Genomic DNA, 27761 nt, shown 5'->3' with positions numbered 1-27761 from the left:
ACGGTACGGTGCGCATCGGCGAAGATTCAAGACCTCACTTACGAGAACCTGCTTGGACTGCTGGCACAACACCTTGCGCCACAGCGCAATGAAATAGCAGAGTCCTACAAGTTCTTCACCAGATGCCAGTGGCCCGACGAGGCAACAAAGGACTTCGTTGTGGAAATTCGGAAGAAGGCCTGCAGTTGCAACCTTGGCGAGGCACAGGAGAGGCTGCTACGAGACAGACTTGTTTGTGGTCTACGTGATGCCAGCGTTCGTCGGAAGCTTTTGGCAAGACCTTCGCTGACGCTGAAAGAAGCCGAAGATATAGCTTTAGCAGCTGAAATGGCAGCCCTCAACGTTGATCATATGGAGAAGACACAGGATTATGGCAACGTCCATGCCGTCAGGAGCAAGGTGCAAGGTCAACCGTATTACCACAAGACTCATCTGAGCACTTCTCGTCTAAACAAAGACGTCGTTTGCCTGTGCTGCGGTAGCACTAAGCACAAGGCAGCAAAGTGCAAGTTTCGCCGGACGGAGTGTTTTCGCTGCCGACGTAAAGGGCACCTAGCTAAGATGTGTGTATGGAAACAAGGGGTGGCCCTTTGTGAGGAACATTCTTCAGAGAGTGACGGCAACGAACTTTGTCTACTGAGTTTGTACACCACGTCGGTAAACTAGGTCAAGCCCGTTGTTTGCACCCTCTGCTGGAGCGGAAATCTACTGACAATGCAAGTGGACACCGTATCGCCTGTCTCCGTCATTGCGTGGAAAACATACTGCAAGCATCGGCGTGCCTGGCCTGCGCTCCGCGAGACGTCCTTGCAGTTGTCCTGCTTTCTTGGCAAGCTTCCTGTGAGGGGTCAGCTGAAACTTCCAGTCTCGTACGTGGGAAAGACCCTAGATGCAACTCTAACCGTACTGCAATGCGATAGCCCGAACTTGTGCGGGCGCAATGTCATCAGCGCATTTGAGCGTAGCCGAAGGCCCGTCCTCGGCATTCTCGGTGAGGAAACCTCCGGTGAGCAAAATGACCCTGACAGTACTTTGGTTAGCGCGCTCTTAGAGGAGTTCGGCGATTTGTTTACGCCAGGTCTAGGGCTTATTGATGGACCTGCAGTCCATTTGCGGTTGCAGGAAAATGCAATGCCGCTGTTCTGCAAAGCACGTTCTGTGCCATATGCAATGCGGGAGCAAGTGTCAAATGAAATGGACAGACTTGTTAGGCATGGCATTCTCTTGCCTGTCGACAATGCAGGCTGGGCCACGCCTCTGGTTCCCGTTATCAAAAAGAATGGTTCCATTCAGTTGTGTGGTGATTTTAAGGTGACCGCAAATGCTGCATGTGTCACGGAGCAGTACCCATTGCCAAAAATATGGGATATCTTTGCAAACCTAAATGGTGGTGAAGTATTCAGCACTATCGACTTGAAAGATGCTTACAGTCAGTTGCCGCTTGATGAGGAAATGAAGAAGATTTTGGTTGTAAACACTTCAAAAGGTCTGTTTTGCTTTAATAGGCTTTCTTTTGGTGTAGCCTCTGCTCCTGCAATTTTTCAGCAACTTATGGACGGCATCCTGCAAGGCATTCCAGGCATTCAAGTATATTTAGACGATGTGGTAGTCGCGGAGAAACATGGCAACTGTGAGACGCTGTGTGAAGTTTTCAGACGTTTCCGGCGACACGGTGTCGAGCTGAATCCGCAGAAATGCAAGTTCCGACAAGCAGAAGTTGAATTTCTGGGACATCATATAAATACGAACGGATTGTTACCTAAGATGGACAACATTGCTGCAATAATGAAAATGCTGAAGCCAACCGGTGTTATGGAACTACGGGTGTTTTTGGGCTTCGTGACCTACTACCACTCATTTCTGGGAAACTTGGCTACTGTTCTAGAGCTGCTGCATGAGCTGCTAAGAAAGAACACACGCTGGCAGTGGGGAGCAAGACAAGATAACGCGTTCTGAGCAACAAAGCGGCTGCTAGAGGAAGCTAAGTTCTTGGCGCACTACGATCAAAGTAAGCCGCTTATCTTGGAAACCGATGCGTCGTCGCGTGGCATTGGCGTAGTGCTATATCACAGAGTAAGTGGGCAAGATCGACCAATTGGGTTCCGGTCGCGAACACTTTCAGCCGCTGAGCGTAATCCGCCTCTTTCATGGCGCGATGGCGCATGCGCCCTGCCCTAGCGGATTAGTCGCAAAACGTTTCGGAAGGGTCACGCGCGTGGTCGTGCGCCGGGAAGTCCCCCGAAAAAAATAAAGTGCTCGGGCGCGCGCTGCTACAAACACTCGTGCCGTGTACCGCGTTGAAACTCTACTGGTAGCTCGACGCTGGTGTGGTGCCAAAAATGTTCGTAGCGTAAGGCCGCAACTCCACTTTAAAAGAGAAAGCGGTCAGGGCATCGTCCGAGTTGTCCGGACTGCACCGTGAGCCAGGTAGTTGCCGTCTTTCATAAATGGCTCGCTAATTTAACGAAAAATCCATGCATTACACTTGGGCGACACTTGACTACATCACGTTGCTGACGAAGTCTTTTTGCAGCGTCGGTCCTCACTTGCTGGTGGTGGCAGCACGTTCCTGACTGCACGTACTCGTAAGGCCCGACAACACTGGGTCGATACGAGACCGACAAGACGCTCAGTCCAATGATTGATCGACTATTGTGCGTCACTGAAACCTTTTTATCATACCAGGTCGACAATGACGCAACCGACGAGTGCGATTTGTACTGCGACAGGCTTTCTTGTCGAAGGCACTGGCAAAACCAGCGTGCCGACCATCGTTCGACCGAATCCCGCGCGATCGGTCGTCGAACCGACGACACAATAGCGACAGCGTCTTCGCTTCTATATATAATTAATCATGCTGAAAATGAGTCAAGCACGCCTACGAAGTTGAAATGCACAAGCTTTAACCCTCTCAAGCCGTGCCCACGAAGTTTGAGCCAATGTCGATCCTGTTCAGCGAAGGTTAACCTGGCGCCGTCGAGTTCGTGCACTCGCTACCGGCGGACTTGAACTGAAATGCAAGCAGTTAGGTGGAACGAAACTGCTTTTATAGTTCAATTCGGGCCTTAGCGATTTGAAATCAGCTACACTTCACTTCGCACGGCGCGTACACAATAAGCGGTAAGCGGCGACACAGCACTGTGCCAACATCTGTAGATCACCCTACCTGTAGGCTGTCGGCCGCATTCGCTACGTATATGGGTGGGCCTGTATGTGTTGCTTTGCCGACACATTTCTCAATTTCAGAGATGCACTGTTTGCCTCTGCGTCAAGCGGCAAACAAGAGACGGTGTATTCGGTATACAGCAGCATAAACAACCGCCTCGCTCATTTATATCAACGCCATGTGAGCGATGGCATCCGTGCGTTTTCGTGAGGGAACAACATGGCCTACGAATGAGCACTTATGCGAGCAGTTTTCTCTAATAATGCTTTATGGCACGTTAAAACTAAGTATGATGGAGTTAAAGAAAAGTGAGAATGAGTTAACAGCCCGCAATATATGTATCTGGATCACAGTTGCCATTGTTTAAGTGGTTCGGCTGCTCATGTTGACTCGTCTCAGGGTGGAACAACATGGCACATATGCGCAGACATGCATGTTTTGCTACATTTTGACACTATTTCATATCAGCAATGGACTTTTTCCACAATATTTGACGATAACAACAACAACCTGCGGCTGTAGACGTCGATGCAAATGAGTGCACTGCTCTAATAAATCCGACACAGAAGGCTGCGCTCGAAGAATTTGTGAATATGCGAAACGTCTAAATAATGTGTAAAAAGAATACAAAAAGTCATCATACCTTGCTGGTGAAGCAGCGCACTGACACGGACATGGTGAAGACACACAAGACGACACTCGCTGCACTCGCAACTATTTTATTTCAGAATACATACTTCATATTTATATACCTATGCACCCTCAGGCGTCAAACAAAATATGAAGTATGTGTTCTGAAATAAAATAGTGTCGTCTTGTGTGTCTTCACCGTGCCCGTGTCAGTGCGCTGCTTCACCAGCAAGGTATGATGATTACTCACCAACTAGCCCAACTTTCCACATTACTGAATACAAAAAGTGATGTCAAAGTGCAGAAATCAGTGACAAATTCCAAGGCAGCCGTGCCGCCAAACGGAACTCAGCGTGCCTTTATCGGCCGCACTGTTTGCAGAACAGCGCACTCAGGCCTGCTCACCCAGTAGTCATTGAGTGCTACATGGCTTCAGGAACGACATGCTGTCCCGAAGAAGCCATTAATAACGCTTCGCGATCCACGAAACGCACAACCGACGTGCACTCAACGTGGGCGCAGGTACACAAATCAACCGGCGAAAGACCCCGGGGACCCTTCTAAAACGTTTTCAGCGGCGTGCGGCAGAGGGCAGCACAGGAAAATGAAAGAGCCAGATTACATGCAAATTAAAAGAGAGGCATTGGCTATTGTCTTCGAGGTTACAAAGTTCCGGGAATATCTGCTCGGGAATCATTTTACGCTAGTTACAGGTCAAAAACCTCTTCTGAGCCTTTTCAGCCCCGGCAAGCCCGTTCCCGCCATGGCCGCTACCCGGATTCAGCTTTGGTCCCTCTTACAAAGTGCCTACAACTACAAAATTCAGTTCAAGCCAGGAAAGACGTTGATTCCTGCAGACACCCACAGCCGTTTACCGGTGCGGCAGGAGCATAACACTAAGGCTGCAGAAGATGACGCTCGTGAGTTTGTTGTTCTGACCGATCACCTCCAACACCTGTCCTCTGTTGGTGAGTCACTTGACTAAGATGACTGTTGATGACAGCGACCTTGCGCAAGTTCGCGATTACATTCAGAATGGCTGGCCATGCTACTTGCAACCTGCTCAGGAGCCGTTACACTCGTACATGCACAGGAAAGACGAACTGACGTACAGCCATGGAATTGTGTACTGTGGCCATCGAGCGGTTGTTCCAACAAGTGCGCTGCAGTCAATGCTGCATATGCTGCATGATGCACATCAAGGGATAACGGCTATGAAGAACCTGGCACGTTCTGTTTTCTGGTACCCAGGGCTCAATTGGGACATTGAGAAGCTGGTCAACGCGTGTCCAACATGCATAGAATGGGGCAGCATGCCTCCTGCCCGACAACCCATGCCTTGGACGGACACAGAGGAGCCATGGTCTAGGGTTCACGTCGATTTTGCGGGTCCTGTGGAAGGTAACACATTGTTGATTGTGGTTGATTCCCATACGAAATCGATCAAGGTTACCGCCATGAAGACCGCCAGATCGGCAAAGACAATTGAAGCACTGCAGACTATATTCAGCCGGTTCGGTTTGCCGAGGACCCTTGTGACGGACAACAGGCCGCAGTTTACTAGCGAAGAGTTCAGGGCATTTATGAAGCGCAATGGCATCGCTCATTTGCAGACAGCTCCCTACAAACCGCAGTCTAAAGGCCTGGCAGAAAGAGCAGTACGGACTGTCAAACAAGGGTTCAACAAAAGCGGCAGTTTGCAAGCTTGGCTGGACCACATTCTTTTGCATTATTGGCGCTCTCCCTTGCCAAATAGGCAAACCCCAGCTTCCATGCTTCTCGGATATCAGCCACGTTCTTTATTGCACAACATCGTGTCACGACCTTTCCCTTCTGCAGGTGCGTGCGACAGTGGCCAACAGCTGTGCAAAGACGTCTGGTTCAAGAACTACGGAGTGGGTGACAAATGGAAACCAGGCTCGGTAGAGTCCACCGAAGGCTTGCGAATGGCAACGGTAAAGACTGCAGATGGGGAGCAACATCGCCGCCACCTTGACCAGCTAAAGACCAGGAGGACCAGCGTGGGAGGAGAAGGGGTGGAACCCGAGGCCCCCATGCAAGTACCAGCGGCTAAAGGCAGCCAGAACGCAGCGGCAGACTCGTAGTCCCAAGGACACGACAGCAGTCACAGTCAGGCTCAAGTAGGCACCGACATTCGTACGCCGTCAGAAGGGCGGACCGAAGCCGAGGGTGCTACCAGCGAGACGCAAGTGACTGACCGTGCTGAAGTGACACTGCGTAGATCGAAACGGAAGCACCGGCCCCCTGACCGCTTCATTCCTTAAGGGGGAAGAATTGTTATGAATCAGCATGCGCCGCTGACGTGTTTATTTTGTTAGATTCACCGGCCACGCCTCTTGTGAATCGGCAGTGGCTGCGGTGACATCACAAGATAAAGGCTATAAAAGCTACACTAACCTTTAATAAAGCATTCATTCTTTGCCAACCACTTCTCGAGTTACTTCAAGTGAGAAACGGCTCACAGCTCACCTGGGAAATTATAGAAGCTGATTTTCAGAAAACTGGGTAATGTGTGTGTTAGTGCCCCCTCTATCGCGCTAACCCCTAGTGAAGTCACGTATCTCAACAGATAGAAATCGTAATGTTCATTTTTTTTCAAGTGACCATGTTCTTAGTAGAGTGACTTGCTGTTAGAACACCCCTTGTGACTGCCTTTCATTTTCTGCGCATGCCCCCTCTTGTATATATAGAACACGATGTGGAAACGCAATAAAATATTGTTGGAATATTGTGTCTGTCGTCTCTCGCAGTCCTTGTCCTTCGCACTGTACGTCATTTTTTATCCATTTCTTTCCTCTTGATGTCAATTAGAATATCATCTATACCTGTTTGCACTCTGATCCAAACCGCTCTCTTTCTGTCTCTTAGTGTTATGCCTAGCAATCTTCGTTCCATTGCTCTTTGCGCGGTCCTTAACTTGTTCTCAAGCTTCTTTGTCAGTCTCCAAGTTTCTGCCCCATATGTCAGCACTGGTAAAATGCACTGATTGTACACCTCCCTTTTCAATGATAATGGTAAGCTTCGAGTCGGGAGCTGGCAATGTCTGCCATATGCAATACAACCCATTTTTATTCTGTGAATTTCTTTCTCATGATCCGGGTTCTCTGTGTATAATTAACTTAGGTAAACGTACTCCTTCACAGACTCTAAAGGCCGACTGGCGATCCTGAACTCTTGTTCCTTTGCCTGGCTATTTATCATTATCTTTGTCTTTTGCATATTAATCTTCAACCCCACTCTTACACTCTCTCTGTTAAAGTCCTCAATCATTTGTTGTAACTCGTCCGCATTGTTGCTGAATAGAACAATGCCACCGGCAAACTGAAGGTTGCAGAGATATTCGCCGTCAATCTTTACTCCTAAGCCTTCCCAGTTTAATAGCTTGAGTACTTCTTCCAAGCACGCTGTGAATAGCATTGGAGAGATTGCATCTCCCTCTCTGACCCCTTTCTTTATACGTATCTTCCTGCTTTTCTTGTGTAGAATTAAGGTCTGTGTAGAACCCTCTAGATATTTTCCAAGGTATTTACGTAAGCGTTCTGTACTCCTTGATTATGTAATGCCTCTGATTGCTGGTATCTCTACCGAGTCAAATGCCTTTTCGTAATCTATGAAAGCCATATAAAGAGGCTTATTGTACTCTGCAGATTTCTCGATAACCTGATTGATGACATGGATGTGATCCATTGTAGAGTAGCCCTTCCTGAAGCCAGCCTGTTCCCTTGGTTGACTAATGTCCAGTGTTGCCCATATTCTATTGGAGATTATTTTGGTAAATATTTTATATAATACTGGAAGTACGCTGATGTGCCTATAATTTTGATTCTTTGACGTCTCCCTTTTTGTGGATTAGTATAATGTTTGCATTCTTCCAGTTTTCTGGGACCCTTGCAGTCGATGGACACTTTGTATAAAGAGCCGCCAGTTTTTCAGGCATTATGTCTCCTCCATCTTTGATTAAATAGACTGTTATTCCATCTTCTCCTGCCGCTCTTCCTTGTTTCATGTCTTGCAAGGCCCTTCTGACCTCATTGCTAGTTATAGGAGGAATTTATGTACCCTGTTCATTTCTGTTTCTAATTTAGGTATCCTGACTCCTCTGGGTACTGTACAGGTCAGTATAGAATTCTTCTGCTGCTTTTACTATATCTTCGAGATCGCTGATGATATTACCCTGCTTATCTTTCAGTGCATGCATCTTGATTTGTCCTATGCCAAGTTTCTTTCTCACCGATTTCAGGCTGCATCCATTTTTTACGGCTTCTTCAGTCTTTCTCACATTATAGTTTCGAATATCTTTTATTCTCTCCTTGTTGATCAGTTTTGACAGTTCTGCAAATTCTATCCTATCTCTTGAGTTGGACACTTTCATTTTTTGTCGTTTCTTTATTAGGTCCTTTGTTACTTGGGAGAGCTTGCCTACTGTTTGCTTTGGTGCCTTGCCTCCGACTTCAATTGCTGCCTCTGAAGCCAACCTAGTTAGTTTCATTCATTAGCTCTATGTCAGGTATGGCAGGGTAAATGGTACATGGTAGTTTTAACATAATATTTTAGAAATGGCTGCAGATATTTGCATCAAATTTCATGTGCTTACAAAAGGTGCTCTTGGGTACAACACGAGACACTTTGTTTGTGTCTAGAGGGTTTGTCTTTTCTGTGGCCCACTCCCAAAATTTCAGGTGTGTTTAATTGATGTACATTTTCTCTGCAACCATGCAGAGGAATGTGGTGATATTTCACAGTGTTATTCTAAATACCGATAGGTTATATCTGAACTAAAGAGATATCATATCCACTTTGGAGTTCGCGCCCCTCGAAAAATATCTGCTTGCACAATGCCACAAGGGGGGTTTCTTGCAGTGTAAATTTTTCCAGTGTTATCATTCATATCATCAGATTTTTTTAGTTCAGGATATTTACGACTGGTTGTAGTACATGTGTACAAAGTTTCACTGGAATGAGATGAATACTTTCTGAGAAAAGGTATATATATTTGAAGAATTCATAAAAAATGCAATTTGAGAAAAATGAAGTTTTATGTTTGAATACTGCTAGTGGATGCTCAGAATGCCCCAGGAGAATACATTTCACTGCTGACTGTCTTGCAGGTGTCTCCAAAAACCTTCCTAGTGTTCCTTTTTATCCGTCGTCCGTCCTTGCTCACGGCAGAGTCGTAGAATTCTGCCCTGTCAACATGCTCTTTGTCCATCCTGTCGAGGGCAATATTACAAAACAGACCTGGAATGGACCAAAGGCCTCCAGAACAGCTTCTCATGCAAAATTACTGTCATTGTAGTAGGCTACAGCATTGTTGGTTGCTGTCTTCAATGTGTTAGCACTGACAAAGTTTTCTTAGGGCAGCGGCACCAGGTGAGTTGGTTGAGCGACTCATTGGTGTTCTGTGTTCGTCCATGAATACATTTGCTTGGAAGACCGATTACCTTTGAAAGTTATCTTTCTGCTTCATTTGCTGGACGATCGTGCCATCTTCTGGGCAAGCAATACGTTTGAAACTTGAAACAGAGGTGACCACATAAGCAAAAGCAAGAGTTTGACGTAATAGTTATTTTCTACAAAGGGCAATTACATCAAACTCTTGCTTCGAGTTGTTAACAAATTCGACTTCGCCCTGCCATCTGCTAGCCGCCTGGTTAGCTCAGATGGTAGAGTGGCTGCCCCAGAAGGGCGGTAGTCCCGGGTTCGAGCCCTGGACCAGGACGAATTTTTCATCCACTGCGATGCTTTTCTTTCGAGGAACCTGTATGAAATTCCTTTGTGGAAATTGCTGCGATTGGGTGGATGTCTCATTTTCTTTTAATTAATGTATGATTTTTTAGTACAAATAATTTACCACACACACACACACATGCAAAAAAAAGAAAAAAAACGCGCCATAACGAAAAAAACCACGAGCGACGGCAATAAACAAACTGGCCTCCGCCTGCCATTTTTAAACGCCAGGGTGCGCGGCACACTTCGGTGCGACATTTGAACCGCTTTAAGCAGGCGCTCGAGGTCGCGTTTCCACAGGTTTGTTCCTCGTAGTGCAGTAGATTTTTCTGTGTTAACGATCTTTTGGAGGGTTTACCCTACCATACCCCCCTTAAACAGTCATTCTCGCAACGCTCGGTTTGTCCAATGTACAGCTGCCCACAAGGGTGCAAGGGAATGGCATATACAACCCCTCTGGAGCACTCAACAAAGGGCTTCTCACGCCTTGTGCAGCAGCCCTGCCTGCTCTCACAGCAAACTCGAGAGCACAGCTTCGAAAGCTCATTGGGCGCAGAAAAAAACCCAGAGGAATACCATGACGGTTAGCAACCTTTTTAAGGTTGTGTGACACCTTGTGCACGTGACCTCTGGTCTTGCCTTCAATCGTTGGACCTCTGCTCTTGCCCTTCGTGCTCCAAGCTTTACTTTTTTGCAGAAGAGACTATACTATAACATTGATGACTGTCAAAGGGAAACCAGCAGCCAAAAGGCTTCCAACATGGTTTGAGAAACTAGAGCACGTTTGGTGCATGCACGATTTTCACAAAGCTGATTCCAAGCAAAGACTGCTCGCTTCACCACCGTAGAATGTGTGGAGTCATACGGCACCAATTGCTTCAAGGCTCGCGGTTGATAGGCCCAGCGGATGCGGCATATCTGCAATGCCAGGAAGTGTGTATAAGTTCATGTGTCGCTCCTGTCTTGTGCGACATCAACATCTTTTTTTGTCTTTTGATGATAGGTCTTTGGAGCTTGTCTATAATAGGGGGCAGGTTTGAAAGGTTTTTAGGTATGTTGATGATTTTGTAGTGATTTTAAACAATAAGAGTGATTTTACATCTTCTGCTTTCATTTTAGAAGCTTTTAACAACCAAGGCCAACGGCTCATTTTTACGCATTAACTTCCTGATGTCACAGGCCTACTAAAAAAAATTGATTTTGTAATAGTAGAGATAAAGTCACATTTTACATGCTATGCTAGTATCCCAGATAGCCAGATACATCCATTAGATGTGCATAATATGGTGCACCTTGGACATTCAGTACGTCCATTAGATATCCATATTTATGCAGAAAACATTGTATGGATGTGCTATGGATCATCGCAAATGCATCCAGCACATGCAAGTGGTACATTGTGGGAATGTCAGGGCTGGATATATGCAACATGTAATAGACGTCCACAACATCCTGCAGATATATTTATTGCATGTAATAGATATCCACGACATCCAGTAGATATTTACCATATCTAATGGATATCCATATTAACCACACTTTCATCCACAGGACATCCATTGTACTACGCATTGCTATATCTGCAACATCTAATATATATCCACTGGATCTGCCTTGTACTATTGCTGGCTGTCTTTTTTTTTTATTCGTCATGCATGCATGCACTGGGCCTCTTCAATTTGTTGTCCCACACTGTCCCAGACTGCTTGAGACGCTACTACAGCCAGTGATTATTGGCGTGCACAGCTTCTCGTACAGTCCTAGACTGTTTGTGACAACAAATCAAAGTGCCACTTGTACTAAGGAAAACTCTGTTGTCACCACCAGCATCTTTATTGTGAAACTTCTCATTGGTATCAACCGTTTGACACATACGTAATGATGTACGCAATATTTGCAGTAAAATACAATGGCAGACTGCAGCTGTCTCGTGAAAATAAAGCGAACAGTAAAAATACAACATAGCGCCATCTCTTGGTTTCTGAAAGGCACAATGAGCACCTAACGCACGAACCAATACAAAAATACCATATATGCATAACAGCTAAGCATAAACATACTAAAGGATAAATAAAATGAGCTATTCAAAGCAACGCTTGCAAAGGAACACTTCTCACAGCGCAGTGTTAGTTGCATTCTCTCCAGTAAAATAAAACACAAATGGCACATTATCAGACTTAATTCTCATGAACAAAAACAAAATTCACATATGGAAACATCAAAGCACTATTTGACTAGCCTTGTATTGAGCAAAAGAAAAAATAGAAACAACGCAGTGAAACGCAAAGGAGAGCGACAGATGTTAAGACCCAAATTAGCAACATATCCTATAGGATAAGCAATCTGAATACCACCAATATGTTTGCACAGTGATAAATTCTATAAGAGAAGCAGGCAACCCCTGCAGCAAAAGTGTGCCAAATTAGCTTCTCCATGAAGGAGAAAAATTTGGAATGCAACTGCTGCATAAAAAAAAAATTGTTTTAACATATTGTTCTCACTCTTAGAAATGAAGACTGTTATAATGAGGAAGTCATTTTCCTCGAATAAGTGAGCATGCAGTATAAGTACAAAAATGGTACGCTCCGTAAGTTATTCGAGTACAATAACTATACCACATTTCCATGCAAGTGAGACTACAGCCAATTCGTGTGTAGATTCATGGATCGTGAGGAATGTGAATGTAGTTGCAGTTAGTGGTTACCTGGTACCACAGCACACTTGGCATGCACTAGCCAATCAAATGCAGTAGTACCAGGCCACACCATGCTGCTGAGAGTGCTGAGCCACTTGTAGCAGTATCAACTCAGCCCTTTCTTTTTATACTGTCTCACTGCCTTTTGTACTCAGCCTGACATCACGTAACAGGATTCTATATTTGTCACATTTTTGAAAACATACAGCACTACTTAAAATGAAATCAGGTGCCACGAAAGGCCAAAGCATTGATTCAGCTGATGCTGGAGACGAGCTGCTGCATCTACATCTCTGTAGCGTTATCTGGTTGGTGTTTATACGCTTGGCTCAACATAGCAGCAGTGGTTAGTTGCATTGGCCCCCGCAGCACTACTACCAAGGAAACATGTTGCAGTGAGTGCTCATCTTAAGGCTGCCACTTCAAAGGGAACATTATTTTTGGGTGCTGAAGATAGTGAGGTTTAGCCTTGTAGTCATTACCTTGACTACAAGTTAGACCGCTACCGGTTTCAAAAGAGGAAGAAAACTTGTCAGCACTCCTAAAGGCACACAGTATGATGCTATGTGGGGCTGGAGGGCAAAACGTACTTGGAAGATCACTCTCTTGCTGGCTGGCTTGAGCATCCTAAACCTGCAAAACAGGACAGAATCTTTACAACTATGCAAACACATTGCTTATTACTTACCCCGTATTCAGATAATCACCCATACTTGAAGCCCATGCTTGACTGTCACTATAACGACAAGTGCGAACGCGCCCAAGACACTCACCGTCTCTCCTTGGGCGCGTTCGCGTCAGGCTTTATCTCTGCCAAATCAAGCATGGGCTTCAAGTTAAGGCACATTTCTGAATGCGTGGGTAAGACATACAAGGTAGCTTAAGATGCCTAAAGGTTTTGAGCTTCTCTAAATTCAGTGATTAGGTTAAAATCCCAGAGTATAAATCCACACCTATAGCATCTTTATCATGAAGGCAGATCTAAGGCATCTGCTTAAATAGTACCACTGACAATAAAATTGTCCTTGCAAGCAGTAGAGCACAGCAAAGCTTTATATAATGTGAAAAAAGATCGGCTGTTGAACACGTGAAAGTATATACGTGGCTTGTGCCTACATATGATACCAGCACGTAATACTGCACGCTATACACAAGAGCTATGTAAACGTACAGAGGAGCAGCAAGGTGTGCAAAATATCACATAGCTCTACAACCAGCCCTTATAATAAAAGACATCCAAAGCATTGCATGAACGGTGACTACCTCACAACATCGAGCACCACTATCGAAAATGTGTGCCAGAACCACTGAAACCACCGTGCCGTTGTGAACAAAACCTGCGGACCGCGAGAAGCACGTACAGTACAAGAAAGACCAGGACGAGTATGAGAAGATGAACTGAAACACGGGACAAAGGGAGACAAACAAGAACGTCGCTTCTCTATCGCTATTTGTTTTGGGTTGCAGTTCAGCTGTTCCAACTAGTCTTAGCTATGCACCAATTGTCTCAGTTTAATACTATTCCGAAAAGAAACTCCACCGACATGCCTTGAAGGGTACTGCCAAAACCGCTGGGCATTTGCGTTGTGCATCAGCTCTTCTGGCCCATGCTAAGCACTCATTACCGGCATAAAAGAGAAAAAAAGTACAAAAACAAACCACCGACATACCTTGAAAACTATGTGCCTGCTGACGACTGGACACCACTGCAGACATGGCAAGAATAAGAAATGAAGTGTCACAGTATCAGAGCACCGCAACCTAATAGTGGTTCACTGTGAGAATGGAAAGGTTGGCGCTATCTTGCTATCTTCGGCAGCCCTTCAGGGAGCACAGCATAGAGCAGCACGGCTCAGCCATAGAGAAAGCTCAGCGCCAGCACTGGAACACAAGCTCACACATGCCCGCATATGCTTGGGTGCTGCCCCATGCTGCGCTTATGGCAAAGTATGACCGGCACGTGACTGTGAGAATAATTGATAATTGGACAATAATGCTGCGTAAAATCTCTTTAAATCATTTAACTTTTCTGACGTCCTTAAACACCATTTTTCATTTAGTGCAAAATTTATGGTGTGCTTCCGGCTCCTTGCTTTTGAGCATGCTTTCAACGCACATGGCCTCTGAGATGTAGTGTCCGAGGCCACGCAATCACTTCCACACGGGAAGTTTGCCACAGTTTAAAAATGTTTGGTGGTGTTCAACAAAAGTAGAGTGCCTTGATATAATTTTCGTGCAGTTTTTTCTACTATATATATCAGTTCATTCCCAAACATACTGTACCTTGTTTTTTTCAATTACTTTTCCAAAGCTGAAAATAAAGAAGTCTATAATTGCAAAAAAAAGAAAAATAAGAAGGGATGTTTATGGACATCTATTACATGAACACTGATGATACCGCGCAATCGTCGCACCAAACTACGGGCTCCAACTGCGCAGCATCGTCCACGTCAAAATCATAGAAGTGTGGGTGGACAACGCGAAAGCTTTGGGGGGCCTACAATGCACGTCTAAAGTGTTAACATTATGGACGTTTCATGGATATCCAAAATTTTGTCTGCTGTACGTCTGATGAACGAACTAAATGGATATTCATTGGACATCCAAAACATTGATGCCATTGTACGTCTCTTAGATGTATGTGCATGCAAGGGATGTCCCTAGGACATCCCATTTTTTGCTGGATGCTTTGATCAATCTGGTACCTCTATTGGATGTTTGTGGCTATCTGGGTAGGGGTTAAACCACTGTGACAAACCGTTGTCACGCTGTTTGCCCGACACATCTTCAAGGCCCCCTGGCACTCCAAGAAAGATGCCAATCTGGAACCCTCCACTTACCAACACTCGCATACATTTGTGCCCATGTTGTGCTCCAGGAGCTCTAGCAGTTCGTGTGTGTTACATGCAGGTGCCCGAAACTGCACACACTCGAGCTTCCTTGGTGCTGGGACATCACCGAGAATGGCCTGGCGACCATCGTGGCCAACTGCCAGTGAGTGAGGCCGCTGTCTGTCCGGCAGGTTTTCAGGCCACGTGTGGAGTCTTGTACAGCTAATGTGCAGCTAAAGCTGAAAGACAGCATCACAAAAGGCACAGGGTGAAGACAAAAGTAGACATTTGTGTGTGCTGCCCAAAGATTTATCATGTTCATATGTGCAAGCAAGTGAATGATACAATGTCTTATTTATTTATTTATTTATTTATATACTTCAAAATATACTCCCAAGGCCCAAAGGCATTACAGAGAAGAGTGATAAAATAAAATGAGTGCATTAAATTTAACAAAAACATGGTAAACAGCAGATTTGATGTGGTTACAATCCAGGATGAGGGCAATGGAAGCAGGAAGGTGATTGCTGTTGACCCTTTTCCTAGAGCTGAAATATTTGCTAACAAACTCATACAGCAAGTATGCACTCGCACCTTAAAACTGTTGTCTGACCCAGATGAAATGTAAGTTGGAGGAGAAAGATAATTCCAGCAAAATCAATCTTGGAATAAGTGTTGACAGTGTGATTAGCATTGATTAGCATCATGTGAGTAGTGGTGACACACCGTACTGCCAACATACAAACAGATCACATATGAGGTGTGTGTGTCTCTCGTGCTTCACTCTGGACAGGCTGTGTCATCTAGGGGTGGCACCGAGTCCACGTGTGACACATATGTGAATCCAGACAAGACAGTCCGAATAGTATCTATGACCATAGAGTTTCTCACTGTATTACTTAGAGAGAAATCTGTCGCTGCTGCATGCATGGGAATGCCGGTATATGGCGACATCGGATTGGCATCATTCTCGGAGAGCCAGGATGCCTTGCAGATGTGCCTGGCTAGCACCAATCCGTCTGTCACAATGATTCATTTCTCACTGAAACAGCGCTTAAAAAGCTGTCTTAGCTTTATTATCACACAAAAATGTGTTTTTTTAAGTGCGAGGACTTGTTATTGGATGTATAATTAATGAAACGTAAGAAGTATCAGCAGGCTGCTAAAGTTGGAAGACACACAAGAAGATTACACTCGCTTTGGAACAGTTTGTTGTCTGTTCTTGCTTTTCTTCGCTTGTTTATGCATTATAGGTGAAGAAACTTGCGAAGGCTGTGAGATCGTTCACCACCTGCGGCAAATTGTTTTTCCATCCACTTTCATTTCCATTAATTTATCATTTCTTTATTTAATTTATTAGGCACAAGTAATTTCCCCTATATTGTCCTTGGTGTCAGTGCTCATTGGCTTATGATTCTTGTAATACACAGTTTGTGTACACAGTGGGTGGGCTATGTGGTGTGAATAAATTATGATAGTAGTGAGTGTTCGAGAGTCTATTGCTCTAAGGTCCTGTATATCTTTTTGCTCATTACTGTATGATTAACAATAAAAGTGTACAATCAAAATAAAATAGTTATATGTACGAAGCTGAACAAGCTAACAAAATGCTACAAAAATAGTAAACAAATGCTGAGTGTTCAGTCATTTGAGTTCAGCATTTGTGGTGTCATGGGGAGCAGCTTTTGAAATTCTAAGGTGGCAACACCACCACACGTCTTTCACTTGTGCACTTGAGAACACAGGCGTCGGTGTCCGCATCAGGTTGTGTCTTCGACTGGGTAGCAAGAGAGGCAATCTGCGTCCTGGTGTTGGCGTCCCGACTTGTAAGTCACTGTGCAGGGATATTCTTGTAGTCAGAGGGCCCAACAACCGAGCCGGCCAGTAGGATCCTTGAGCAACGAAAGCTAACAGAGCGCATGATGGTCTGTGATTACTGAGAAGGGCTTGCCATATAAATATGGGCAGAACTTTGAAACAACCAAGATGAGAACAAGACATTCGCGCTCGGTAATCGAATAGTTGTGCTCTGCAGTTGTCAGGAGCCAGTTAGCATAGGCTATAATGCGGTCGTGTCCGTGTTGGCGTTGCGATAAGATGGCGCCAATCCCATAACCACTGGCATCGGTTCAGATCTCTGTAGGTGCGGATGGGTCAAAGTGGGTCAAGACCGGTGGATTGGTGAGAATCGTGATAAGGCGTGAAAATGCGGCAGCCTGAGGGGAACCCCACGTAAAAGGCACGTCTTTCTTCAGAAGTTCACTGAGTGGTCGAGCGATGGCTGCAAAATCTTTCAGGAACCGTCCGAAATAAGAACAGAGCCCCACAAAACTCCGAACGTCTTTGACAGACTGAGGTACAGGAAAAGCCGTTACTGCTCGAGCCTTCTCCGGGTCGGGTTGTACTCCGGAAGCATTGACAAGATGGCCTAGGACTGTAATCTGTCGGCGCCCGAATTGGCACTTCGATGAGTTTAGTTGGAGCCCAGCCTTGCGAAAGATGTCAAGGATAGCTGCGACGAGCTCAAGGTACGTCTCAAATGTAGGAGAAAACACAAGGATGTCGTCGAGGTAACAAAGGCAAATTGACCATTTGAAACCTTGAAGCAGAGAGTGCATCATCTGTTTGAACATGGTGGGGGCATTGCATAAACCGAACGGCATAACCTTGAATTGGTAGAGGCCATCTGGAGGAATGAAAGCGGTCTTTTCTTGGTCATGCTCATTGACGGAAATCTGCCAATAACCAGATGGAAGGTCGATGGACGAAAAGTATTTGGCACCGTGAAGACAGTCAACAGCGTCATTGATTCGTGGTAAAGGGTAAACGTCCTTTTTTGTGATTCGGTTTAGGTGGCAGTAATCAACGCAGAAACGCCACATGCCATCTTTCTTTTTGACGAGCACGACCGGCGATGCCCAAGGACTCGACAAGGGCTCAACAATGCCTCTGGCGAGCATCTTGTTTACTTCCTGCTGAATAACTTACCGCTCTGCCGTGGACATGCGATACGGTCTGTGGTGAATGGGAACAGCATCACCAGTGTTGATCCGATGCTTAACAAGGGACGTCTGACCAAGTGGTCGATTGGCAGTGTCAAAGATGTCGCGGTAGGAAAGCAAAAGGCGATATAGGGCAGCTGCTTGGTCAGGTGCGAGGTCCGGAGTGACCATGGGACGTAATGGGCCGCCGAGGTTCAAGGCATCTTGCGGGTAATCAGGAGGATCTGGAGACACATCGGCTGCAAAAGCAGCGACGTGGTTGTCTGTCACTGACCGGAGCATGGCCAACGGTTGCCATTGAGGCCAATTCGATGAAGGTTAGGGCTTTTGGAGGTAAGCGAACAAACGCTGTAGTGAGAGGGTGTTCGGTTGTTCGTGGCGAACGTCTGAAAAAAGAGGAAGCTCGAGGCACAGCGTACCGGTGGAACAGTCAATGAGGGCAGAATGCATCATCAGAAAGTCAAGCCCGAAGATTAGGTCATGGAGGTAACTGGTCAGTACGGTGAACATGACGAACGTGGCAGCCAGCAATTCCTATGCGAGCAGTGCACATACCCCTGATGGCAACAGTGGCGCCATTGGCGACGCGTATGGCTCGAGTGATGGCAGACGTAAGAACTTTTTTGAGGCGACGACATAGGTTAATGCTCATTATGGACACTTGGGCTCCGGTATCAATTAATGCTGTCAAAAGAACACCATCTATGTCTACTTCAATTAGGTTCGTGTTGGTGAGGGGCATCAACGGAGGATTTGGACAGGATGAACGTGATGCAGCACTACCTCCAAGAGTTGCATGGCCTAGTTTTCCGTCCATCAGTTTGGTGAAGAAAAGCGGCAAGGCTTGGGTGACGGGGAGTGACAGGGAGTGATGGCATTGAGGTGACAGCGGTCGCACGATGGAGCGGCTGTCAGGGGCATCAGAAGTAGGGTACAGACGGCGAGGTGGATAATGGCAAGCGTTGGCGTATGGGCGAGGAGCAGGGAAGTAGCTCCAGTACGACGGCATTCAGGTGGTGGGGCAGTGGCGGGATACATTACCAACGCGGTGGCAGTGGAAGCAGATCGGTTTGTCGTCTGGGGTTCGCCATTCAGCAGGATTGCGTGGTCTGGGAGCGAAATACTGGTCATTACAGGTTGTGGACATGGGAATGGGTGCCGAATCAGGTCGGGAGACAGAGCAGGTGGTAGGGATTCCAAGGTTTGCAATTTCTTGCCGCACAACTGCTTGAATAACGAAAATAGTGGGGGCCGCTTGGTCAAAGGTACCGTCAAGGGGTCGTGGATGAAGGGGGGCCGGACTCGCCGCTTCAATCTCACGGCGAACGATACGTATGACATTTTCTTGAAATGGTCGTGTGGCGGTAAGAGCGGAGCAAGAGGACGTGGCAGGGGTGTTTGGGAGCCGGGAAAACTGTGGGATGACGCGATGGCTTTTGGCTACCTCGAAGCGGCGGCATTCTTTGACGATGGCGTCGGCGGTAGAGACGTCGTTATAGACGAGTAAATTGAAGCCGTCGTCCGCGATGCCTTTTAGGATATGGCCCACCTTGTCAATCTCGGTCATGTGCTCGTCGACTTCCTGGCAAAGCACGAGCGCTTTCTGTATGTAGGAGACATACGATTCGGTCGATGACTGGACACAGGTGGCAAGCTCTTTTCGCGCCAGCATGCTGGTGACCTGACGGGTTGCCGAATAGGTCGCGAAGCCTCTCTTTGATCTCTCGAGCTGGAGAGCTCGAGCTCTTGGGTGCGAAACCAGACACGCGGTGTCCCGTCCAGATAAAAGATCACATTGGCAAGCAGGATGGTAGGGTTCCAGTGGTGGCTTTGGCTAACACGCTCATACATGCTGAGCCAGTCATCGATGTCAATGCGATTTTGGGTGGAGAATGTCCCAGGATCACGGAGACTAGGAACTGTAACGTACGTTGTAGATGGTGCCGCAGGTGTAGGTGGCGACGGGGTGGGTCCATCAGAAGCCATTGCTGAGAAGACGATGGTGCGGCCACTTCAGAGCTCCGTGGCGAGGATGGGGAATGTTCCACCTCCACCACAATGTTACGCGATGGACGAGTCAATAAGACAAGCAACTATTTACAGTTTATATTTACAACAACGGTTGCAGCGCTGACCGGTTAGATTCACTACGCGAGCCCAGTTCGTCTTTCCTCCTCTTTTCTGGAGTGATGGCGCCCACGCACCTCGTTCAAACAAACAAATACCACACGCGTGTAGCAATATTGTTGCATATACCAAGCTTTGGCTTTGGGTAAAGGCAGCCTATTTGCCACTTGACCCTCCAGCTTGTCTACTCCATCTGGTGCTTCTTTAAAAGAGATTTGGCCACCTTGTGTTGTGTGCAGGAACCTGGTGAACCTGGTTCTGCTAGGCCTGTTCAAAATCCATGGCTTCTGCCTGGCAGAGCTGCCGGCACGCATGCCCCGGCTACGGTACATCCACCTGGAACAGTGCAACGAGGTAAACAGCCATCCTTCCCACTCGTCAGGCAGGGTTTCTGTTGTGCCTACTGGCCTTGACATTGAAATGTGAAATTGTTGTTAGCCCGGCTTGTTGGTATGACAACATAATATGGCAAACAGCGCAAAAAACAGGACAAAAGATTAAGGGAACAGAAAACATAGACACTCACTTCAAACTAAATTTTAATGTACAGGGGCAAGAGAGGTAGGCATGTGTGTGTGTTCTTTTTACATTTAGCTTATTTTGCACTGCCACTATTTCGCTCCTGCATGATAAAACATTAGTTAGAAGAAGTCAGCACCCATGTTGTCTTCTCCTTTAATCTTTTGTTATGCTTTTGCACTATTTGCCATATTAGGCTTTGACTATCTTTAGGCAAGGGGGGGGGGGAGGGGTATGCCTTTGTGCACCATTGTTGCTGCACAGAGGCATGCTTTATTCAGCTAGCCTCCCCCCTCCCCCTTCCCTCCCTTCTATGGTTGTAAGGCCATCAAAACCACCAGATCCTGCAGCTGTGGTGCTGTCTTTGCCGCTGTACTGTACCACGGCTCTTTATTGATGTGTGGTGTGGATGAGGTGCCACCGCTGTTTCATAAACCTGTACCTGGTGACGTAGTGCAGCCGAGGAGCATAGTGGCATGCAGATGGCACTCGTGTGGAGCGATATTTGCTGACACAGTGTGCACTTCCAGAGGTCACTGAAGAGCTCTCTAATTTCTTCAACGATGCTTAAGCACAGCTGGACTAGCCTCTGGTACTTGAAATTCTTTGCGGGGGTCAATACTATGTGTTTTCCAGCTCTCGTCAGATTTGCTCGATTTTACCTGCTTTTTCAGATGGAACAAGCTATGTCGTTCACAGCAGCACCATTAAAGTGTGTTAGAAATACACTGAAAGGCACAGGAACTCGCGCTGAAGTGAAAAAGCGTGTGCAAGAGCACTGAATATTTCAGCTAAGCAGAAAACGTGGCTTGCACCTTGGCACCCTATTAAAAAGAAAGCATGTGCACTCTGATGCATTGGCACTGCCTAAACGTTTTTGGCATTGCTGTCATAAACTGCATGTGACTCAAACATAACCTGCTGTGTGTCATGTGGCAACTAAGATAAAACCAGTAAAATAAATGCATACATTTGAGGATGATTGCTCGCCTAATTGAAAAAAATGTTTGTATTCAGAACATTGAATGCGAGAATAAGTTTGAAGGATAATGTGTGTAACTAGTGGTGGCTATCATCATCATCATCTTCTTCTTCATCAGCCTAGTTACGCCCACTGCAGGGCAAAGGCCTTTCCCATACTTCTCCAACTACCCCGGTCATGTACTAATTGTGGCCATGTCGTCCCTGCAAACTTCTTAATCTCATCCACCCAACTAACTTTCTGCCGCCCCCTGCTACGCTTCCCTTCCCTTGGAATCCAGTTCGTAACCCTTAATGACCATCGGTTATCTTCCCTCCTCATTTCATGTCCTGCCCATGCCCATTTCTTTTTCTTGATTTCAACTAAGATGTCATTAAATCGCATTTGTTCCCTCACCCAATCTGCTCTTTTCTTATCCCTTAATGTTACGCCCATCATTCTTTTTTCCATAGCTCATTGCGTCGTCCTCAATTTCAGTAAAGCCCTTTTCGTAAGCCTCCAGGTTTCTGCCCCGTGCGTGAGTACTGGTAAGACACAGCTGGTTATACACTTTTTTCTTGAGGGATAATGGCAACCTGCTGTTCATGATCGGAGAATGCCTGCCAAATGCACTCCAGCCCATTCTTATTCTTCTGATTATTTCCGTCTCATGATCTGGATCCGCCGTCACTACCTGCCCTAAGTAGATGTATTCCCTTACCACTTCCAGTGCCTCGCTACCTATTGTAAATTGCTGTTCACTTCCGAGACTGTTAAACTTTACTTTAGTTTTCTGCAGAATAATTTTTAGACACACTCTTCTGCTTTGCCTCTCCAGGTCAGTGAGCATGCATTGCAATTGGTCCCCTGAGTTACTAAGCAAGGCAATATCATCAGCGAATCGCAAGTTACTAAGGTATTCTCCATTAACTTTTATCCCCAATTTTTCCCAATCCAGGTCTATGAATACCTCCTGTAAACATGCTGTGAATAGCATTGGAGAGATCATATCTCCCTGCCTGACGCCTTTCTTTATTGGGACCAAATACGCTCAAAGTAAAGACAGCTGTGTTTCCAGTTGTTGGCAGTAACACGCACTCTCAGACATGTAAAAGGCTACATAGGGCAGTAAGCAATAGACAAGCATAGCAATCAGGTTCAATGCTTGCTTTTCTTGATGCGTTTTGCAATATCTCTCATGCTCACTGCTGTGTGTAGTAAACAGGTAGAATTCTCTTTTCGGGTGAGTGAAGCTTGCGTGTGTGGCTGTTTCTCATCTGTAGCTGGGGTGGCATACAGTTGTACCTTACCAAGTTGTTGTTCATGGGTTTATTTCATCATTGTAAGCGTGAGCGTTTGCTTTTTCATACGCACAATTAGTAGAGGGTGACATTTTGCGATAAAGCACACACACACACACACACACTCTGTACGACATGCATGTCACATGTAGTGGCATAATCGGCCCTTTCGCAGATGGGTCTCACGAGCTTCAAGGACCATGCACAAATAATTGCACTTTCTTAGCTTAGTGAGTTGCTTTCACAGCAAATGGGCATGATATTCACGGGAGTTTTTGGCAATAACGGCAATGCGGTACAATCGCAATTTTATTTACGTTTGTGTAGAAATTTAGCTTCAATTTCCTACTTGTTTGGTTATGAGTCGCGTGAAAAGAGAGAGAGCGATGTTAATTGTGCTTTGTGAACACATTCTATGCCGTCAGGCTACGATATTCCACTATGCAAACTTTGTGGTTGCGTCAGCAACGTGGCTTTTAAGATTGCCATATCTCGGAGGCCACGCTAATGAACTCGCCGAGTGGTGCGCTGGGTACGAGCAGAAACAGCTGCCAGGATATTGACTTCCAGTCACGGTACTTTCGAGTGAAACCTCGGACCACTTCAGGCAGTCCCCGGCAGCTGGGTCACGTGTCTGTGACGTGCCCTTCCGTCAGAGCTAGTCACAGCAGAAGCTGCGGGCGGTTTGCGGACATTCTTGGACTGCATAATCAAAGGGGCCCACTGTGTCATCTAGTGGCACACTAGTGTGCGCGAGCACTGAGAATCGTTTTCTCGCTTGCCGTACACCCAGTGGCACACCCAGTGACCTAAGTTGGTGTGAGGTTCATTGAAGAGCGGCACATACAAAGTGCATTTGTGATGGAGCCTGCTAAAGCTTCAGGCTGCTGTCCCTGAGGAACCATTGTGGGGTTGGATTGCGCTCAGCATCGAAGAAATTTAAGGGATCTTTTTCGTCATTGTAGAGCAGCACCCACTTACTGGTACACACCCAGCGACCCAAGTTGGCATGAAAGAAATTCATTGAAGACCAGTACATACAGAGCGTGTGGCAAATTGGCTCACATTTTAATGCATTGTCATTTTTTGGGTACCTCATAGACTTTCCGTGGGCTGTCAAAGTGTTTCTATGTATGTTTGTTTGCCTCTAACCATTTTCCTGCCTACCTGGGTCACTGGGTAGTGCACGGTCAAATGCGTGGCACATTGGGCTGCTGTGTTGAGGGAACATAGTTCAAAACCAACCGTCAGACCAACTCCTGTCACTGAGTGTGTGGCAGTGTGTACACACATGCTGCTCTTCAGTGAACTTCTTTCACGCCGCCATGGGTGACTGCAGACACGCGACTAGATAGATGTGACTGTTCAACAAAACTTTTTGAAGTCGACTTGGAGCACTGGGTTTGTGTCACTTTGCAAACAGCAAATGGCTCTCATTGCAACACTCGGGTGCCACTGCAGCCAGCTGCAGAGCCCAGCATGGCAAGTGAACCCAACCAGGTGGCGCCTAAGACACTGTGGTTGTGCGACAGTTGCCTAGGCTACTGTCGAAGCCTCTGCTCTGGCGACTTGTTGACAGCATGTGCTCCACACTTTCCTCTTCTGCATTTTTTTCCTGTGTTATTCTATCTGCTTTATGCACAGACTGTCTGGAAAGGCCAGTTCCATGCGATAATGTTTTCAAGGTTCGCAAATTTTAAAACATTCGAACATCCTGGTTGCATGCTTTGCTTGTTGGATACACACAGCTACTTGGTCTACATGTTTTGCATGTGTGCAGGCTTTTAAAGTTATTGTTTTGATTATAGTGCAGATATTCACGGCTCTGGCAACCTACATTATAAGTGGTCTATGCTTATATGTTGTCCTGTCAATAAACCAAACCACTTGGAAGTCAATGCCTGTATACTTTTTGCCTCTTCTGCCAAGTTAAACAAAATCATTGGCTCAGAACCAGCTAGATCAAGGGATAACATTATTTGGGTAGAGCACTGCAAAATGTATTTGTCCTTCTTAGTCTGTGTTCTTGCAGACAACTTTCTGTAGCACGGAAGAGAAAGCTGTGAGGGTGCAACTTCTGTACGTATGTTACCACACCCACCAGTGTGGCAGCACTTTTGATTTCTCTGAACAGACTGATGCAGTATAGCTTCCACTAGCGAAAGCTTCGCATTTGCCCAGACATGGAATAGTAAAGCAGAAATATAAATCAAATTGAACACTCAGTGGTGTGGTTTGTTTTATTTTGCTGTCGGGAATAAGGTACTTATGCTGTATGCTCCACGGCCTAAACTAATGCAGTTGAAAATGTGGAACTTTTTTAAGAAGTGCTCTTGCTTGTGCTTGCTTTACTTCCATAGCTTTCCCTTCACTGCAACAGAAAGTTGTCTCTGAGTATAGCATGTATGTGTGTCCTAACTCCAGGTTGTACACCTGTTCTTTCCCCTAATGCCAAAATTTTTCTTGCCAGGTGGTGGATTTATTATTGGAGTCACTGGCACGGCGGCTCCCACAACTCAAGGTGTACAACTACTATGGAGAGTTGGTGGTCCCCTTTGAGCACTCACCGTCGCAGTCCTCGGCAGGATCGTCGCCGTGTGTGGAACGGCATGCTGGTCTCTCCTCGCCTTTAGAAAACCAGCAGTCTCAAAGTAGAGACAGCTGTGTTTCCAGTTGTTGGCAGTAACACGCACTCTCAGACATGTAAAAGGCTACATAGGGCAGTAATGATGACTTATCATATTATAATATGAACTGATGAGAAGCCTTATCACCACTTGTGCCCTTCTGGCCCCATTTCCAACCGGGCTCCTGACTGGTTGGCATCCCTACCTTTCTTTTATCTCTGTCTCTCTCTGGCCCCATCTCTTGGTACAAACCACAGTGTTAGAATTAGCTTTAGGCAGGCTGACGATGCGTTGGAAGCAGTGCATATTCGGGAACACTTTCCTTTCTTGCTGAAAGGTGGTAGCACATGGGTCGGGGCTCGCCTGGCTATGCCCAGAGGCTTATGCGATCCGGTTCTTGAGCATGTTTAAAGCGATTGAAATGGCCTGTGAAGAAAGTGTGGTTGTGTTATATCATGCGCCTAAGATCAATTCGTTGAAGTGTTTTATGCATAAGGGTTCAGCATGCAGCATCAAAAAAGTTAGTGATGTTACACTTCGTGAATGCGGGTTACACACAAGCATACGTTTGCGTGAACCCTGCAAACATGCACAGCGAGCACTGCGGCGTCGAAGCACCAACAGAAAGGGCACAAATGCAGCGATTCTCTTCTCCACCTCCAGGCACCTTCGTCCCCCGGCGCTCTCTTCCCTCACGGTGATAAACATAATTTCACTGATTTCACAGACTGGGCATCTACACTTGCGCGTAAAAGCTCGTGGTCACCACACTTGGCCTTGGTGATGCGCTTATCTGGGTAACGGACGGGCAGCTGAGCACATGGTCGCATTCTGTTCACACTAGTAGATCTATGCATGTGCTGGGTGTATTGTATTTACTCTCCATCTGTTCTTGCAAGATCACTTCTATGTATTTTATGGTCAGCATCGTATAAAGAGCGAACATGTGCCACTGATGCATAATGTGCGGGATATACTTCCACTCCATAATGAAAAAAAAACAGGTATTTGCGTGAAACTGATGCACGTTTTGTGCAGCAGCAAAGATAGCATGCACAGAAACATTTGAAACGCGTACATCGACCACCTATGATAAGTCCCCAAATTAAAGCTTCAACATTTATCAGAAGGTAGCACAGGTGTCATATTGTGTTTACATTGACTTTGCAGCCGAGGTCAACTGACCGAACAGAATATCTGCCATGCACTGCTAATATATTTGCTAATCCGATGGACATCCGTGGGAAGCAGAGTGCTTTGCAACCTGCTCATGCACCTGAGTTAAGGGAAAATGCAGTCAAGTGGGTGACAGCTTGCGACGGACGGCTGTGAAGCTGTTCTCTGAAGCAGGTGATGTGCTTCTGTGTCTTTAATTAAATGAATAGCAACAAATGCATAATGATACATTGACATCTTTTTTTCACAGCATTGACGTCACCTATGCAACTTACATTTTTGCCTATAACGAGTAGTTATAGCTCGAGGATTAATTACACCGCTATCTCCCCTGTGGAAAACTATATTGTATGGGTATGCCAATTTGCAACTATCCACAAGCCATCCAAGCATGAGTTCTGCATGATCAGCAGCTGCCTTCTTGGTGGACGGAACTGAACGTGTGCACCTCTGTTTTGTGGGAAGACCGATGACAGTCTGCCCCCTTCCTTTTGGCCTTCCACTGTGCTTCAATGTTGCTGGTAACTTGATGTGGCCAAGATAGTCTACAGAACCTAGAATCATATAACAGTTCATCAATATCAATAAAAAGCTTCACAACAGTGAAATATTTTCTAGCAAGGAAGCATAACTTACTCATACGTTTCTAAAGTAATAGCAGCAGAATGTGCGTTTGAGAACCTGCTTACGTTTCATCACGTGTTGACCACCCAAATAAAGTAGCCATCCCTTTGTGCCGCACTAATGTCTTCTTACATTATTTTCTTCCGAAGACAAATAGAGAGTGGAATCACCTTCTCCCTCCATCGCTGCTACTGAGGACGAAGCGTAGTTCAAGTCTGCAGTCACTGAACACTTTCTGGCGTAGCTGCAACTTAATGTCTTTTCCTTTGAACCCCCGTTATTGTTTTGTATTTATACTGTACCCACACCCTCTGTAACGCCCTCTGAGACCTGAGGGTGTACGGACACCTC

General features: G+C 46.1%; 1 protein-coding gene across 2 annotated transcripts in view; it reads left to right on the top strand.

The window, feature by feature from the left end:
• The window catches only part of LOC126524290 (uncharacterized), a 60172-nt gene extending 32645 nt beyond the window's left edge, over positions 1–27527 (top strand). Inside the window, exons 4-6 of one of the 2 annotated variants that reach the window (XM_050172623.3) lie at positions 15153–15236; positions 20442–20556; positions 25454–27527. In XM_050172623.3, the coding sequence (XP_050028580.2) occupies positions 15153–15236; positions 20442–20556; positions 25454–25669 (415 nt within the window). In that variant the 3' untranslated portion in view covers positions 25670–27527. The remainder of the gene's footprint in view (positions 1–15152; positions 15237–20441; positions 20557–25453) is intronic. The other variant, XM_055067231.2, reaches the window with a different exon arrangement.
• Positions 27528–27761: the final 234 nt, after the last annotated feature.

This window comes from Dermacentor andersoni, chromosome 3, assembly GCF_023375885.2.
Source record: "Dermacentor andersoni chromosome 3, qqDerAnde1_hic_scaffold, whole genome shotgun sequence".
NCBI classification, from domain to species: domain Eukaryota; kingdom Metazoa; phylum Arthropoda; class Arachnida; order Ixodida; family Ixodidae; genus Dermacentor; species Dermacentor andersoni.
This window is presented reverse-complemented; position numbering and strand designations above follow the sequence as displayed.